General features: G+C 39.2%; 1 protein-coding gene across 1 annotated transcript in view; it reads right to left on the reverse strand.

Annotated features, from left to right (window-relative positions):
• The window catches only part of LOC309548132 (uncharacterized protein), a 707,228-nt gene that overhangs the window by 332,658 nt on the left and 356,983 nt on the right, over positions 1–17,587 (reverse strand). The window contains exons 65-68 of the mRNA XM_082248097.1: positions 14,231–14,377; positions 10,879–11,063; positions 7,227–7,777; positions 1,510–1,682 (exon numbers count right to left, since the gene is read on the reverse strand). Of these exons, the coding sequence (XP_082104223.1) occupies positions 1,510–1,682; positions 7,227–7,777; positions 10,879–11,063; positions 14,231–14,377 (1,056 nt within the window). The remainder of the gene's footprint in view (positions 1–1,509; positions 1,683–7,226; positions 7,778–10,878; positions 11,064–14,230; positions 14,378–17,587) is intronic.

The raw sequence follows: 17,587 nt of genomic DNA on the forward strand, positions 1-17,587 counted from the left end.
ATATTTTATTATATCTTTTTATGTGACAACACTGAATAAATGACACTTTGCTACAATGTAAAGTAGTGAGTGTACAGCTTGTATAACAGTGTAAATTTGCTGTCCCCTCAAAAAAACCTCAACACACAGCAATTAATGTCTAAACCGATGGTAACAAAAGTGAGTACACCCCTAAGTAAAAATGTCCAAGTTGGGCCCAAAGTATCAATATTTTGTGTGGTCACCATAATTTTCCAGCTCTGTCTTAACCCTCCTGGGAATGGAGTTCACCAGAGCTTCACAGGTTACCACTGGAGTCCTCTTCTACTCCTCCATGGCGACATAACGGAGCTGGTGGATGTTAGAGACCTTGCGCTCTTACACCTTCAATTTGAGAATGCCCCACAGATGCTCAATAAGATTTAGGTCTGGAGACATGCTTGGCCTGTCCATCACCTTTATCCTCAGCTTCTTTAGCAAGGCAGTGATAGTCTTGGAGGTGTGTTTGGAGTCGTTATCGTATTGGAATACTGCCCTGAGGCCCGGTCTCCGTAGGGATGGGATCATGCTTTGCTTCAGTATGTCACAGTACATGTTGGCATTCATGGTTTCCTCAATGAACTAATGCAGCCCCAGACGATGACACTCCCACCACCATGCTTGACAGTAAGCAAGACACATTCCTCACCTGGTTGCCCCCACACACGCTTGAAACCATCTGAACTAATTAGGTTTATGTTGATCTCATCAGACCAAAGGACATGGTTCTAGTAATCCATGTCCTTAGTCTGCTTGTTTTCAGCAAACTGTTTGTTGGCTTTCTTGTGCATCAACTTTAGAAGAGGCTTCCTTCTGGGAAGACAGCCATGAAGACCAATTTGATGCAGTGTGCGGTGTATGGTTTTGAGCACTGACAGGCTGACCCCCCACCCCTTCAACCTCTGCAGCAATGCTGGCAGCACTTATACATCTATTTCCCAAAGACAACCTCTAGATATGACGCTGAGCACGTGCACTGAACTTCTTTGGTCAACCATGGCGAGGCCTGTTTTGAGTGGAACCTGTTCTGTTAAACTGCTGTATGGTCTTGGCCACTGTGCTTCAGCTCAGTTTCAGGGTCTTGGCAATCTTCTTATAGGCTGGAACATCTTTATGTAGAGCAACAATTATTTTTATCAGATTCTCAGAGAGTTCTTTGCCAAAGAGGTTCCATGTTGAACTTCCACTGACCAGTATGAGAGAGTGAGAGTGATAACGCCAAATTTAACACACCTGCTCCCCATTTACACCTGAGACCTTGTACACTAACAAGTCATATGACCGGGGAGGGAAAATGGCTAATTGGGTCCAATTCAGACATTTTCAATTAGAGCTTTTTTCAGTAAGTGGTAACACTTCCTACATAATGATATTGGTGCCTTAGTTATCTTAGATATTAGGATATATATACTCATTTTGTAGGAGAAAATTTTATCTTGGATTTTAGTTTGTCAAGAACTTAAATTCACATAATAAAAAATAGCATTTTACCTGGGCAATATGAAATGTTGTTAGCTCATTCATGAATCGGTCAAGATTGGCCATTTGCCTCTTAGCTCCCTTTGCCCAGGTGAGGTCAGTGTTTGGGGACTTCAGAATTATGATTATAGAAGCCATCAGCTCTTCAATATCCAAATCTGGCTTTTGCATTGCGCGTAGCTCTCCTGCAAAAGAGAAAATAATATAAGCAAGCTCAAAATACTTTTTAATCTATTGCTACAACTATTCAGTTACTTCTGATGAAAAGTCTTGGAGTTATCAATCCAAATGTACTCCAAGAACATTTTAACCACTTGCCGGCCAGCCGCCGTAGTTTTACGGCGGCAGGTCGGCTCTGTCCCGCGAAACGACGTACCTGTACAAGGCTTCGCGGGACCACTAGTGGGGGTGCATGCGCACACGCCCATTCGCCACAGGGGAAGCTAATAAGAGGGTCCGGCAGCCGCAATTTCTCCCAGGCACCTGTGATCGCTCCCCGTGGAGACAGAACGGCGGTCTGCCCTTGTAAACACAGCACACCGCTGTTCTGTCAGTTATGGACACAGGGATCCTTTCTCTTTAGGAACACAGGTCTCTGTGTTCATTCAGCAATCTCACTCCCCTCCCACAGTTAGAAAGCCCCCCCTAGGGACACATTTAACCCTTTGATCGCCCCTGGTGTTAACCCCTTCCCTGCCAGGGTCATTAATATAGTAACAGTGCATATTTCTAACACTGATTCTGTAGTAATGTCACTGGACCCCCAAAAGTGTCAAAAATGTCAGTTAGGTGTCCGTTCTGTCCGATGCAATGTCGCAGTCTTGCTAAAAATTGCTGATCGCTGCCATTACTAGTAAACAAAAAAAAATAAAAATGACATAAATCTTTCCCCTAGTTTGTAGACGCGATAACTTTTGCACAAACCAATCAATATACACTTATTGGAATTTTCTTTTACCAAAAATGTGTAGCAGAATACAAATTGGCCTAAAATGATGAAAAATTTAGATTTTTACATTTTTTTTTGGGGGAATGTTAAATGTTTTGTCCAGAATTGTCGCTCTTTTTTTGTTTATAGCACAGGTGATCAAATACCACCAAAAGAAAGCTCTATTTGTGGGAAAAAAAGGACATCGATTTTATTAGGGTACAGCGTCGCACGACTACGCAATTGTCAGTTAAAATAACGCAGTGCCGTGTTGCAAAAAATGGCCTGGTCATTAAGGGGGTAAATCCTTCCACTCAAGAAGAGGTTAAACAAAGATTGGAAGTCATAGGGCAGATGTGTTTTTGCTTAACCTAAAGTATTACTAAACCCAGGATCCTGAATTCACTATATCTGCTCTCCCACAGTGCAATTAAATTACTTAAATTTAAGTTTAATTATTATTGCTGTGTATGTTTGTGTGTGCCTTTTCTTTCTCTCACAAATTGTTTTACTTAACATTCTGCTAAACTTTCATGTATTAGTACTGCTTGGATCTTGAGGATGGGGGTACACCCCAAAAGCTAGTCCTGTAAATTTGAATGTTGGTGCAAATAAAATAAGTACTCTGTTTGTCCTGATCCTGCAAATTTTCTAGTCATTGCATTTGAAAGCAAACATCGAATTGACCCCACTAAAGGTTAGAAAAAAGAATGAACAATTTTAAAACCAAAAACTTTGAACAAAATTCTACTAGTGTATGGTCAGCTTTGCTTACATAAGCAAGGTTAGGAGTGAAAACAGTTGGGTATTTTTTCAGCCTCTGACTATACACATGTTGCTAAGTCTTCCATCACTGGAACTACTGTGGAAATATTTAAACAAGTCTTGGGTCAAGCAAACTTTTCTTTGCATAGTAGTTAAGACTGAAAAATTTACACATGCAACTTGGAAACCCGCAGAATCAGTGGTGACCACACTACAACTTGGCCATGATTATTTACTTAACTCATTTACAATTTAAAGTAAACCAATAAAAGCTTCTATGATTAAAATTGTGCTTATAATGAAAATAAAATGTGAAAAAAGATTGTGTTCTGAAAATATAGTATGTTATTAAGTATAGATTAAGTTACACTCGCAGACAAATGCAGATAAGGTATTATGGAAATGTTCACATTTTAGTATAAAAAAACCATGCCAAACTATTTTCAAATTGTGGCCTATTGATAAATAGAGGTCAAAGAAAGTATCATCCGATAGCTGAAGTGTCAGTCATATAAGTAACTGGGGCTTCAAAAAGATGAAAGCACAACAGTAGTAAACACTAGGGACCATGAGTTTCGACCTGAAATCCAGCTGTTTGCAGCTCAAGAAATACACAAACGAATTGGTTCACTTGCTGCCATGACCATGGGTTGACATGCATTCCTGGCCTTCATCAGTGTGTGCTGGAGTCGTAGTAGTAGGGGCAGCTGACAGAAATTTTTCAGGGAAAGATAGTTATTGCTTTACAGAACTGTATCTTGTAAAATACAGCTATACTATATACTGTACAGTACTGTATTGTGATACATAACAGTGAATTCAAATGTGGCAGGGTACAAAGTGTGGACTCTGCCCCTTGCATTTAATGTGGTGTATTATGCTTCATTACTGTTAGTTGCATTTCAGTTGACTACATATGACTGTTTACCACCCATTGTATTTGCAGTGAATAGTTGTAATAGTCCTTTATAGGGTTACCAGTTTGCGTGTTTCAGCTTCAACTTTTGTTCCTGTTGTGGTGTTTGGAGTTTTGTGCTTTGGGTAATTTTTTTTTCTTGAGGGAGTTACATTTTTTTTAATATCATTTTTCTGGAGTCATTTAATGGATTTTTTTTCAAGGTCAGTAGCATGAACTTGTTGGTGACACATGGTTTGTATATATTTACATAGTGCTCCACCAGTCTGGAACAGAATGGCGGCTGAACCTTAGGTGGTGAATACAAGTAAACCTCTACAGTTGTTTTGCGCACACACGCATCATTAGAAGTAAAATCATTTTACTGGCGGTTCGCTTTTTCGGATGGAATGTGCTGAGCATTTAAAGATTATGAGAGAAAGAGTCTTCAGGATCACAATTCACATATCCTTGGGGAAAGGACAACAGCTTACATCCTTTGACCTAGATCAGTGATGGCGAACCTTGGCACCCCAGATGCTTTGGAACTACATTTCCCATGATGCTCAACTACACTGCAGGATGCATGAGCATCATGGGGAAATGTAGTTCCAAAACATCTGGGGTGCCAAGGTTCGCCATCACTGACCTAGATCCTGTAACATGTGAGATTTGCTATTCTATATTTTAGATAGCAATTACATCTGGTGAGTGTGAATTTCTGCTTAAGGTAGAGGCGACACTGGGTGTATGAATCACTTTGGTGGGGGACCACCTTAGATGCGTTATCCTATCACTTTGCACAAGATTTACTCTGGACTTTAATTAGTTGAATTCTGGACTTTTTCTTAGGATCACTTAAGGTGTTTTATACATATTTTTAGTGCTGCAATTGTTTGTGTTGTTTTCGTTTTAGTTCTTTGTGTATGTGTGCACTTATTGCATGCAGCTGATTTTACCATTAAGCGCTGACATGACACCTATTTATTAGCATAATAAATCTGTTTAATATAAAAAATATAAACTTTATTTTGTTTTTGACCTCCAAAACAAAATGGGGACGTGGTTTACACAATGAGGCCTACAAGAAGTGGTAGAAATTCTACATATGCTGTTTGTAGCATATTATTTCTAGTTTAGTCGGAAAAATATAAACCTTAATTTATCTGTTTGTCCTCCAAATCTAAATGGGAATGTGTAAAACTGCTTACATGATGTGCACCGTGGCAGTACATTACATTACAATATTTTGGGACGCTGTGGTGACGTCACTTCCGTGTCTACGGCCGAGAGCGGAAGTAGCTGGAACGATTGCTGTAACCACATCGGCGGTTTTATACTGAAAAGCGTTTGATTGTCTTCACAATTGTAAGTGTAACCTTTAATTTGTCTATTAAATACTTTTTGAACATACTACACCATGAGATCTCCTTCCTATCTTGTTTCCTGGTAAATAAGTGCCTCAAAACAACCTTTGTAGCAAGTCCCTGTTTGAAGCCAACCCAGAAGACTTGGATTCTGATACATATACTACATCCATATCTTTGAGGATAATATCTAAGGAGACATCCCCCAAAGGTCTACAGGTTGACGTGTGACACCTGAAACGCTCTTATGAGTGTTAATGGAGGTGAGCGGCCATTACACCTATTTTGTGGAACCCTAGCTCACTAAAGTTCGCACTGGGAATCATCGGAAACATTTGATTATTTCACCTGATATGAACTTGATTTTGCTTTCATCTATTAGCACTGATTTGATTTGACTTTTTGATGACCATGCATTTTCTTCATTTATTGGTCACATTGTGATATTGTTCACTATCACATTTACAGCTTTTTTTATTTTTTCACACCATTGAAGAGTTGACAATAGTTCGCCCTTCATAGGGCATTGTTTTCATATTTCATTTTTTTCTCACTTTCTCTTCAACAAGGTTTATCTTATAGTTATTATCATCACTTTTGTAATGATTGGGTGAGTAATTTTTCACCCCACCACGAAGAGCGACAGTGGTTTACTCTTCATAGGGCATATTGCCAAAATTTTGTTTTTTTTACAATAATTGTTTCAGTTGGAGCTTTTGATCAGATCTTTATCAATAGAACTTTTTTACAATTGCTCATTTCTGCACAGGATATTCACTTTATATCTATTCAGCTAATCTTTGATCACTTTATAGATCATTTCTGCACAGGATATTCACTTTATTTGTATTCAGCTAATTTTTGATCACTTTATAGATCACTTTAGCACGCTATTATTCTTGGATATCCACATTTCCTGCACATGATCACTTTTTCTTTCACCATTTGAAGATTTTATATATATATATTTATTTTATTATCCAGCAATCTTTATTATCTATTTACATTAGTGTTTATAATCTTTTAAGCCTCTTCTTATGTTTACGGATTTTAGATTTTTGTGTTGTATTTTATCCTCTATATTTATATTTATTCACGTTCACTTTGGCACTTTCAGCACATTTGTGAAGATTGATATTTATTATCTAGTATATGGTTCACCAATTCTAGAGTGTCTGCGCTGATTTTATCTCTTTATTTACAATATTTCTGGCCTTTGTCCCAAAAATAATATGCTACCTAAAAAATGTTTTTGTTACAAGTTACAATAAATCAGACTGTAGAAATGATGATGTATGTAAGCCAATGAATAATATCAAAGGTAAAAAAAAAAACATCACACAGATTATGTGATGCAAGAACACAGTTTTTCTGACGCTGTCCTTGAGAATTTTACTGTTCAGTTACAGTGCATACAGCTTAAAGGTATAATTATATAATTTGAAGGATTGGTGTTTTCATTATTTCTCCCTTAAAGTTGCACTAAAAAGAGGTCCTTCTCCCCAAAGAAAAGTATTTCTTAAAATTCATCCATTGAAACATGGCCCCCTATAGCAGTATCCAACTCCCCATGCCTTTTATTGTACAACCTGTTGTCCTTTAGCCTTGAAAAGGAACAGAACTGATTTTCAAGATTCAGCCCTTATTGAGGTTCAGATTAAAAGTCACATTTTCTCGAATTTATGATAGTTCAAAGAGCAGCCCTTGATTCGAACATAAGCACATTTGCTCATCATCACTAGTAACCACTATAAAACAAAAAAATGTTACCCACCTAGTGCTGCTACATCCATGTTTTGTACCAGGTCCTTAATATTTTCTAAGATAGCAGAACATTTGTACTCTGCCTTCTCAAATGCAACTTGATATTCAGGTAGAAGGGATCTGAATTTCTTGATCTTTAGTAACTGCTGATGAACAGCATGGATCTTCTGTTCCACCACAGCTTTATCCTGGGCAATCTGTTGCAATATTTTCAGTGTCCCCTCCTTGTGTTGCTCCAGGACAATCTTTTCATGAATTAGGTCATCTGTCAGTTTTTCATGTGATTTAAGTTTTAGTTCAATGCTAATTAGGGCTTCTTTAGCAAAATCATGTTGCTTTATTATTACAGAATATTGATCTTTTATAAGAGATCTAAAACACTGAGCAAAATGTTCAAAGGTTGCGTTGGTGATCTTGCTATATGTATTTTCAGATGACTTCATATACTTGGTGATAGAAAGATGCATGGATGATAGAAGATAGCATATATTTTCTTTGTCTTGCTTGGTCAGCATGCCTAAATCTTCTATGTGATAATTTGCATGCTCTACTAGGGTTTCCCTAGAAAAACAAACACAATTATAGGACACTTTTAACAAGAGCTTACAAAGAAAACAGAGAATATATAATGTGTAGTTGAAATAGTTTAAAACCAAGACATCTTTAAGTACAAAAAAGGAAACATTTTCTGTAAAATTGTTTAAAGGATAAGCTCTCTTAAAAAAAAAAATAAATAAATAATATTAATAATAAATACACATCTTTTTGCAGGTAAAAAAGTGCATTTATTATTTTTTCTTACTTGGAGCCTGTAAAGCATTGCACCTGCGATCAGCAGGTCGCAGGTACCATGCAGGACACTTGCAGACTAGTCAGTGTATTTGTCTGCTCGCACCTTGTACGGGCAGGCAGATACACACTGACAGGAAGAGAGAATAAATGTACAGAGCGCTCAAAAGCAGCTGTCAGTGCTTGTAGTTTGCCATTCACAGAACTCTGTAAATGAATGATGCGACCGGGCGGGTGGTAAAGAGTAAAAAGTGACAGCAAGCGGGGGATCTTCTCCACTGCAGAGCCAGTGGTGGCTGCAGGAGTGGAATGTTACATGTTTCTTTAGTTGTTAAAGGAACTCCATGAAAATATAGGGAATTCTCTTGGGGCATTCAGGGGTAAATTGATTGCTTGTTCTTCCACAATAGTTGATCCATGCTACGATCCTACAGCGCCACTTACATGGGCTTTAAATAAGGATGTTTCATAGAGAATTCCCTATATTTTCATGGAGTTCCTTTAACAACTTAGCAAAACAATCTCCTTATACAGGGGACCTGTGTTGGAGACATTTGTTGGGCCATCCTCTTATCTCCACCTTTGACGTTCCTTCACATCTGTTTTTCTTTTTGTCCATCTTTTTTCGATCCTTCTTCCATCTTGATCTGGTCAGCTTCTCAGTAAATAAGGGATGACGGGTATTCCTGCAACGCGTAGGGTGTCGGGTGCTCATTGGAAATCCATGCTTCACAATCTTTTTGTCCAATTATGAAAATTTTTACAATTCATTATTGTGCTATTTATACGTGTATCCATTTATATTGTTAAATTGATTTTATTGTTATCTATTAAAATTATGTTTCAATTTACATTTTGCGGTGTTATTTTTGGCCCTTAAAGTCCCGTTCTCTTTAAGGGGGGGTTTTGTTCTTTGTAATACCAAACAGGGGTCAATAGTAGCTAGGAATTTGGGCTGTAAAAAGAAAATCTGGCCATTATATATGCATGTCTTAAAACCATGGAAAACAATAATCTGTATTTGAAAAGCCTATGGGACTGCCTGCAAAAGCAGATAAGCTAACGTCTACAGGTGAAAATCCCAGAATGGACACTGAAATCCTGGATGACACATGTTTATTTGTATTTTAGCATTTTAAAAAACAGTGTTATTTATGTCAACTAAAAGCTGACCAATTCACAGCCAATGTTTCCTAATTTAAGAATAGGTATCAGAATTATTTTAGTATTTTCTTCCTTTAGAAACAAGAGAGGAGGCAAAAAGGAATGACAACACAAAATAATACTAGTAAACTGCTTGAATTGTTTTATGGTATCTATGTTAACCCAGTGAATCATGTGACCTGAAGGAATATTTTACTTATTAATTATGAAGAAGATTGGCAGGTAACCAGGGCAACGCAGCTGCAGCTTCTACCGTGAATTTAATCTGTCTGTTTTCCCCATGGATCCAGTCTGGTCGATGGGTTTTGGAAGCGAGGCCTTGTTGAGAATGCTGTGTGTATATTTTTCTTATTTCCCTCTGGCTATTCAATGAAATAAAAGCTTAAATCTGAACAATCAGTTTCTCTGTGTTTAGAGAAAAAACAAAGATCTTAGGAGACTATAAGCAACAATTTCACTTGTTTAACTGAACTGCAGTATGACGTTTTCTTTCTTAGTTGTATGCTAGGATACTTTCATGCAATATCTTCCTGCAGAACAACAATTGCTGCTTTTATTTGTAGACAGACCACAATTGCCTATGAAAATGTAAATCCTTCCGGTCCAGAAGTGGTAAAGTTAGGACAAAGGCAGTTCACAGTTCATATAAATCCAACTAAGTTATTATTTCCTTAACCTCTTCCCCTGTGGAGCATTTTTTGTAATTTTCTTTGCACACGTTAAAATCTTCATTCTTGGCTAAAATTTAATTTAACCACTTGCCAACTGCCCTATTGCAGTTTAACTGCTACAGGATGGCAGCTGTGCGCAGGATCATACATATATATAAGTGATTCCGCGCGTGCGGGTATCCGATGTCTGCTGGCCCCTACCGATTGTATACGGGCAGAACGGCAGTCTGTCAATGTAAACAAGGCAGATTGCCGTTCTGTTAGTACAGTCAGTTGCAGGAACACAGGATCCATGCCTTCCCCTAGTAAAAGCACCTCACACACTGTAGAAAAACACTTGCTAGGAACATAGTTAACTCTTTGATCACCCCTGATGTTACCGCTCCCTAGTCAGTGTCATTAGTAAAGTGGCAGTGCATATTTTTAGCACTGATCACTGTATTAGTGTCACTGGTTCACAAAAAAGTGTCAAAAGTGTCAGCTAGTGTCCAATTTGTCTGCCGCAATATCGCAGTCCCAAAATAAGTCGCTGATCGCCACCATTATTAGTAAAAACATAAAGAAAAATTCCATAAATATATACCATAATTTGTATGTGTGTATGGGGTGATGAAGGTGCTTTTACATTTTTCACGTTGTTTTTTTATATTTTAGTACACTTCTGAATTTTTAACAGTTTTATTTGTTTACCCTTATCGCTTTCACAAGGGGGGGGGTTTACAAGCCCCCTTTGGGATAGCATTGGGCAGGTGACAGGTACTCTTTATGGAGACATCAGAACACTGATTGGGAGTGATTTAAAATGCAGTTGTACAATGAGAGCGCAGGTGCATGTATGTGGTCATCATACAAATTTTATTTATTATGAACAATCCAATCTGAGCAGGCACTTAACAGCCAAGTCACAAAGGTTACTTGTATATAAGGCCAACTCTATTCAGCGTAAGACCTTCTCCCTCCAATGCAGAATCACCTGCCTGGTGAAAGCATCTATAAAACTCTTTTACTCTTTTCTGATAAGCTCCAGAGATTACTTACCTTGTCCATTGAGGGACATAATAAACATTAAGTGCATTAAAGAGGGAGGGGAATTGTTGACACCATTTGTAGAATATAGATCCCATGTCACTACGAATGAGAAACCAGCGAATGTTCTGCTGAACCGCCTGCAAAAACAGATTCCATGCACTCTCCTTGGAGTATGTCAGGCCAGCATTGGTCACCTGAAAAACATGTCATAATCATGAGCATAATTGGACTGGAAGACAAACCAATAGAAAGATCATCATTTTATTATATCTAACTTTTATGTCATCTACGACAGAACAAAATATCCCATTCACTGCAAATTGTAATTTTACATTGTGTATTTTACATTTGCTAAGTCTATAAAGAATTGTGGATCCATAATCATCTTTGGTCATAGTAAGTGAATGACAAACAAGGCACATCCAAACCGCTCATGAAGCCGTTACAGTCAACCACACTATGTGCACACAGCCTTTATATGACAAACCAGGGCTTTTTTTCAAAGCAGTTCTGGCACCTCCAACACTGAATGTATTTTATGGCAAGGTGTGCTGGAGGGTCTATTGATGCTGGCTGCTGGGGGACTAGTGTCACTGGTTGAGATCTATTTTTTTGTGGGGATCTTTTGTTGCTGAGTAGGTCTATTGTATTTTGACTGGGGTTCTTTTGTTGCTGGGAGGGATCTACTGTTACGGGAGAGGTCTATTGTTGCTGGCTGCTGGAGGCTCTTGTGAGGCTGGCTGCTGGGAGAGCTGTTGTTGCTGATGGGGATCTACTGTTGCTGGATTGGTATTGTGTAGTGGGGGGTTCATTGTTGCCAGGGGGGAGGTCTGTTGTTGTGTGGGGGATCTATTGTTTCTGTGATGTGGTCTGTTGTTGCTGGGGGAATCTATTGTTGCTAAGATGGGGTCTATCAATTTCCATACATATTACTTAGTAGCACAAAATTATACTTGGTTCTGTATTCTCTAACTAGGTACTAGGAGGTAGTTAGAGAGTGGAGCCAAGAGACAGTGTTCAGAGGTGGGTAGAGGAAAGAGACTCAGGTGGGGGTGACTCAGAAGGGGGGATTTCCTGCACATATTCTCTGAGAAAAAAAACTCTGTGACAAACTATAAAAAGTCTTAACAAGTTGTCATTTTATATTCAGTGTAATTCAGATGGAAATAGAAGGAGCAGGGATGAAACAGCTCTGTCAGTACCAGGGTCAAATAAAAAAAATACATGACTCTGGGAAAAGTACTTGCAGTGCAGTCTGTTTAAATATGGATGAGTGACTCTATTGTACTAAATGACTTTTCACAATCTGAATCTAAGCTTTCTTTGAAAATTGCTTTTTTCCCTACACATCCACATGTTGATACTATAATCAGTTAAACAAAGAGTATAATTTTATATTATCAGTTCCTGTTGTATATTATTTCAAAATCGTTGTTTAAACTGAATCTATAATTGCTTTGGGTCATTCGGAAATCCACAGTCTTATAATAATGCACAGACTTAGCTTTGATTTATAAAAACACTCAGTATTGGGTTTTATTAGAAACAATTGCTTTCATATTCATTCATAATCCTGATTTTAATAATTGCATGTCATACATAACACTAATAATTCTTTATTACTTTAATGCATGGTCCAGTCACAGCACCAGACATCACTGATGTGCCATCACCTGCTTTGTGCTATGTTAGTAAGTAAAAGCTGCTTGGTTGAGTGGAGGGAACCTGTATTTATTATATTAAGACACTGTTTAGAAGAGGGATTCTCAACCAGGGTTCCATGGAAGGTTGCTAGGGGTTCCTCAAGCAATGAGCAATTTCTGCCTCTTAGATAAGTTCCCAAATACACCTTTGAACTTTTTAGCTATCTGTAAGGGCATAATTCTTCCCAATGACCACAAGGAACATTTTTTCCTACTGACCATCACACTAATGTATCATGAGTTATAGAAATAGTCATTTTTAGCAGCGGTTCCCTGAGACCAGAACATTTTTTCAAGGGTTCCTCTGTGTTGAAAAGGTTGAGAAACACTGGTTTAGAAGAAAGGTTTTAGCTCTAGATCGATGTAGGCAAAATGTCTGCAGAGCCAAGAGGCAGTGGCATGAGACCTATGCAGTAACCACTGGAAGCCAATAACTTATTAGTGAGTTCCAGCTAACAACCAACAAAAAAGAGGTTATTACCCGCTAACCACTAGCCTAAATGGACAGGCACCACTGAGCACTAATGGAAAGGACCACTCACCACTGAGCAGTGAGCACCAACAATAAGAGGCAACACTAATGACAAGCTTAAAGAGGAGCTACACCCAAAATTCCACTTGTTTGAACCCCCCCCCTCTACTGCCTTATTTGGAACTTTTTGGGGTGGAGCCGGTATCTGGTTTTGACAGGTACCCGCTCCCACTTCCGGCTCAGATCGCAACAGTGAACTGAGCCCGACCTTCACCCTCCCCCCATCCCTCACAGTCTTCTGGGGCAAGTCACAGGTCCCAAAAGACTACAGGACCTTTCACAAGGTGCAGCATGACTCGCACATGCACAGTAGGAAACTGGGTGTGAACGCAAAGCTTCACTTTCTGTTTCCCTTACTTCGGATGCCGACACCTGCACCCAAAGCTGAATGAAGAATAGGCTCAGGTGACGATATTGCTGGATCCCTGGACAGGTAAGTGTGCTTATACTAAAGTATATTACAGTATTTGTGGCTGCTGACTTTACTTTTTTTTTTTTTGGCGGGGAGCCTGGAGCTCCTCTTTAAAGAAACACTCATCACTGACCACCAACAAAAGGGGAGCACTACATTACTGACCATTTTTCATAATGTACTGTATACCCCTAAAATATTTCTGACTGTGGCACCTTGTAAGCTGTGCTGTACATTGCATTCCCCTGGCCTCTGTACTCTGCCCCCTGTATTCTTTAAACTATGCTGTTCATTACATGCTCCTGCACACTGCAGTCTGTAAGCTGTGCTGTATAATATAGCCCTGATCACTGTGCTCTGTGAGCTGTGTTGTTCATTGCATACCTCTGATAACTAGACATGTTATACAGTACATACTCTTGCCTGCTGCACTCTATAGGCTGCGCTGTACATCTGATACTTCTGAACATTGGACTCTGCTGTGCTGTACAATACCTAGTCCTGACCACTGCAGTCCTAAAGCAGTGCTGGACTACATATTTTGCAATGTTTATTAATATCTTTATTCTTTATGGTGAACACATAAATCACACAGATTTGTACTATGCTTCCTTTTATTTACCTTATCAAAGCCCATATAATTGTAATGCATGTCCCTGTATATGTGTACTATTGTATGTATATGTACCTGTTGATATTTCAGTTAAGACATACCTCACTTCTCATGGCATGAGCAATGGTTGCCTGTTGTTCCAGTGTGAAGAGATGAGATACTGATCCAAAGACAACAAATTCAGCAATGTACACCAGAGCTGTTGGATCGATGTCCTCTTCAGTGAGCAGCAGCATAGTTCTTTGGCCCTAAAGACAAGAGGCTTACAGTAAAAGAGTATAATGAAAAGCAAAAGAAAAAACCATAACCCCCACCCACCACCTCTGCTTTACATAGACATTGTGAAATAAGCTAAATACATGAAATGTCTAGGAGTAACTGATGTTTTTGTACTGTATTATTAGAAGGACACAGAGCTTTTTCCAAGTCCAGAAACTACCAATAACCAAAAAACATGTAAATAACAATTTTTTAACCACTTGACCTATGGAAGGTTTTACTATGACCAGACCACCTTTTTGCTATTCAGCACTGTGGTACTTTAACTGCCAATTGCTCGGTCATGCAACACTGTACATAAATTAAATTTGTATAATTTCTTTTACACAAGTAGAGCTTTATTTTGGGGGTATTTGATCACCACTGGGTTTTTTTATTTTTTATTATATAAATAAACAAAATACCACATATTTTGTGACAAAACAATATTTTCTACTTTCTATTATAAAACATATCCAATAAAATCAAATTTCCTCCAAAATGTATTCTGCTACATGTCTTTGGTGAAAAAAAAAATCCCAATAAGTGTATATTTTTTGGTTTGTGTGAAAGTTATAGCATCCACAAACTATGGCAAGTATACTGGAATTTACGCAGCTCTGACTTTCTGACTGCCTTTCACATTTCTTGCGGTGCTAAAATGCCAGAACAGTACAAACATCCCCTAAATTACTCCTTTTCGGAAGATAGACACCGCAAGGTATTTTCTGAGAGGCATGTTGAGGTTATGGAAGATTACATTTTTTTTTTACGTTTTTGGAAAAATTACAAAAACATTTTTTTTTTTTACACAAAGTTGTCACTTTAACCCCTTCCCTACTGGCACATTGTAAAATGACATGGGCAGGAACCTTTCCTCACTCCAGGCGGGTGTTATATGACATCAGCCTGTTCTCGCCACTTTTTCGCGGCTCCGGGGGTTCACAGCATGCAGATCAGGGATAAGGCGTGTCCCTCGGGAGACAGCCCATCCCCAATCAGGGTAAAGAGCCAATGAAAATGGCTCTTTAGAACGTGAACAGCTGTGTCCAATTAAAGCCAGTCACATGCACTGCCTTTGTGCACACCGTTCGTGCCCCCCCAGGGGAGCGCAGCGTGGCGATCAGGGATGAGGCAGCCCATCCCCGGTCAGAGTAAAGAGCCAATGAAATTGGCTCTTTACTGCATGGCCGACTGTGTCCAATGTACAGTCGGTCACAAATTTCAACAAACTGCGGTAACTGCCTGTTACCGGGTTCTCCTCCCCACACACCGATCCTGTGTGAGGAAGAGATTGCAGTAACAGGCAGTTACCGCTTACAGTACACAGGAAAACACACAGATTGATGCAGTAATAAGAAGTACCTGTCACCAGCCCATCTGAGTACCTGTCACTTGCCCATCGGAGTACTTGTCACCAGCCCATCAGAGTACCTGTCACCAGCCCATCAGAGTACCTGTCACCAGCCCATCAGAGTACCTTTCTCCAGCCCATCAGAGTACATTTCTCCAGCCCATCAGAGTAACCAAGTACCTGTCTCCAGCCCAGAGTACATATCTGCAGACCATCAGAGTACCTGTCTCCAGCCAAGAGTACCTGAGTACCTGCCTCCAGCCAAGAGTACTCGAGTACCTATCTGCAGCCCATCAGATACCCTGAGTACCTATCTGAAGAACATCAGAGTGCCCGGGTACCTGTATCCAACCCAGAGTACCCAAGTACCTACCTGCAGCTCATCAGAGTACTTGAGTACCTGTCTCCAGACCATTAGAGTACCTGAGTACCTATCTGCAGCCCTTCAGAGTACCTGTCTCCAGCCCATTAGAGTACCTGAGTACCTCTCTTCTGCCTATCAGAGTACCCGAGTACCTGTCTCCAGCCCATTAGAGCACCCGTGTACCTATCTGTAGCCCATCAAAGTACACGAGTACCTGTCTCCAACCCATCAGAGTACCCGAGTACTTATCTGCAGCCTATCAGACTACCTGAGTACCTATCTGCAGCCCATCAGTGTACCTGAGTACCTATCTGCAGCCCATGCCTCATGGAATATACATTGGGGTGTTTGCTTTCTAAAATGGGGTCATTTTGTGGGCGTTTCCATTGTCCTGGTGCTCCAAGGCCTTCAAAAGTGTGATCAGTCGTCAGGAAATTATATGTGTAATTTATGCCACTAGAATGCCTGACCGTGTTGCCTGCATGTTGGAACTCTCTATGTGGTCAGGCTGTGTAAAAGTCTCACACATGTGGTATTTTTTTTTCCAAGAACTATGGGGAAAAAATTGCAACTTCAAGAACTCACCATGCCTCTTACTAAATACCTTGGACTGTCTACTTTCCAAAAAAGGGGTCATTTGGTGGGTATGTACTGTCTTGACATTTTAGGGCCTCAAGAAATAAGATAGGCCATTAGTACATCAGGTGTATTCAGGTATGATTAGTTTTCAATGATTGGGACCATAACTTGTAGACTCTATAACTTTCACACAGACTAAATAATATCCACTAATTTGGGTTATTTTACCAAAGATATGTAGCAGTATAAATTTTGGTCCAAATTTTTGAACAAAAATTACTTATTTGCACAATTTTATAATAGAAACTAAAAAAAAGTGGGTTATTTTTTCACTTATATCGCAAAAAATAAAAACCCAGTGGTGAATAAATACCGACAAAAGAAAGCTCTATTCGTGTGAAAAAAATTATAAAAGTTTTGTTTGGGTACAGTGTTGCATTAATGAGTAATTGTCATTCAAAGTGTGAGAGCACTGAAAGCTAAAAATTGGTCTGGGCAGGAAGAGGGTGAAAGTGCTCTGTATTGATGTGGTTAATATAGACATTTCTCATATATGCCATGGGTAAATGTGGAATTACACCCTTAAACACATTCCACTACTTCTCCCGAGTACGGGGATACTACATATGAGAGACTTTTAGGAAGCCTAGCCATGTACAGAGGCCCAAAATCCAATGCCCACCTTCAACCTTTCAAAGGCCATAATGCCTGCATTTTATTTTCTGACTACCTATCACAGTTTTGGAGGCCTTAAAATGCCAGGACAGTTCAGATCCTACAAGTGCCACAAGTTTTTAGAAAATGACAAAAGATATATATTGTTTTACACAGAGTTGTCACGTTAATGAGATATTTCTCACACATACCATGGGTATATCTGGAATTACACTCCAAGAGATAAGA

The sequence above is a fragment of the Pelophylax lessonae genome, assembly GCF_965119305.1.
Source record: "Pelophylax lessonae genome assembly, chromosome: 2".
NCBI classification, from domain to species: Eukaryota; Metazoa; Chordata; class Amphibia; order Anura; family Ranidae; genus Pelophylax; species Pelophylax lessonae.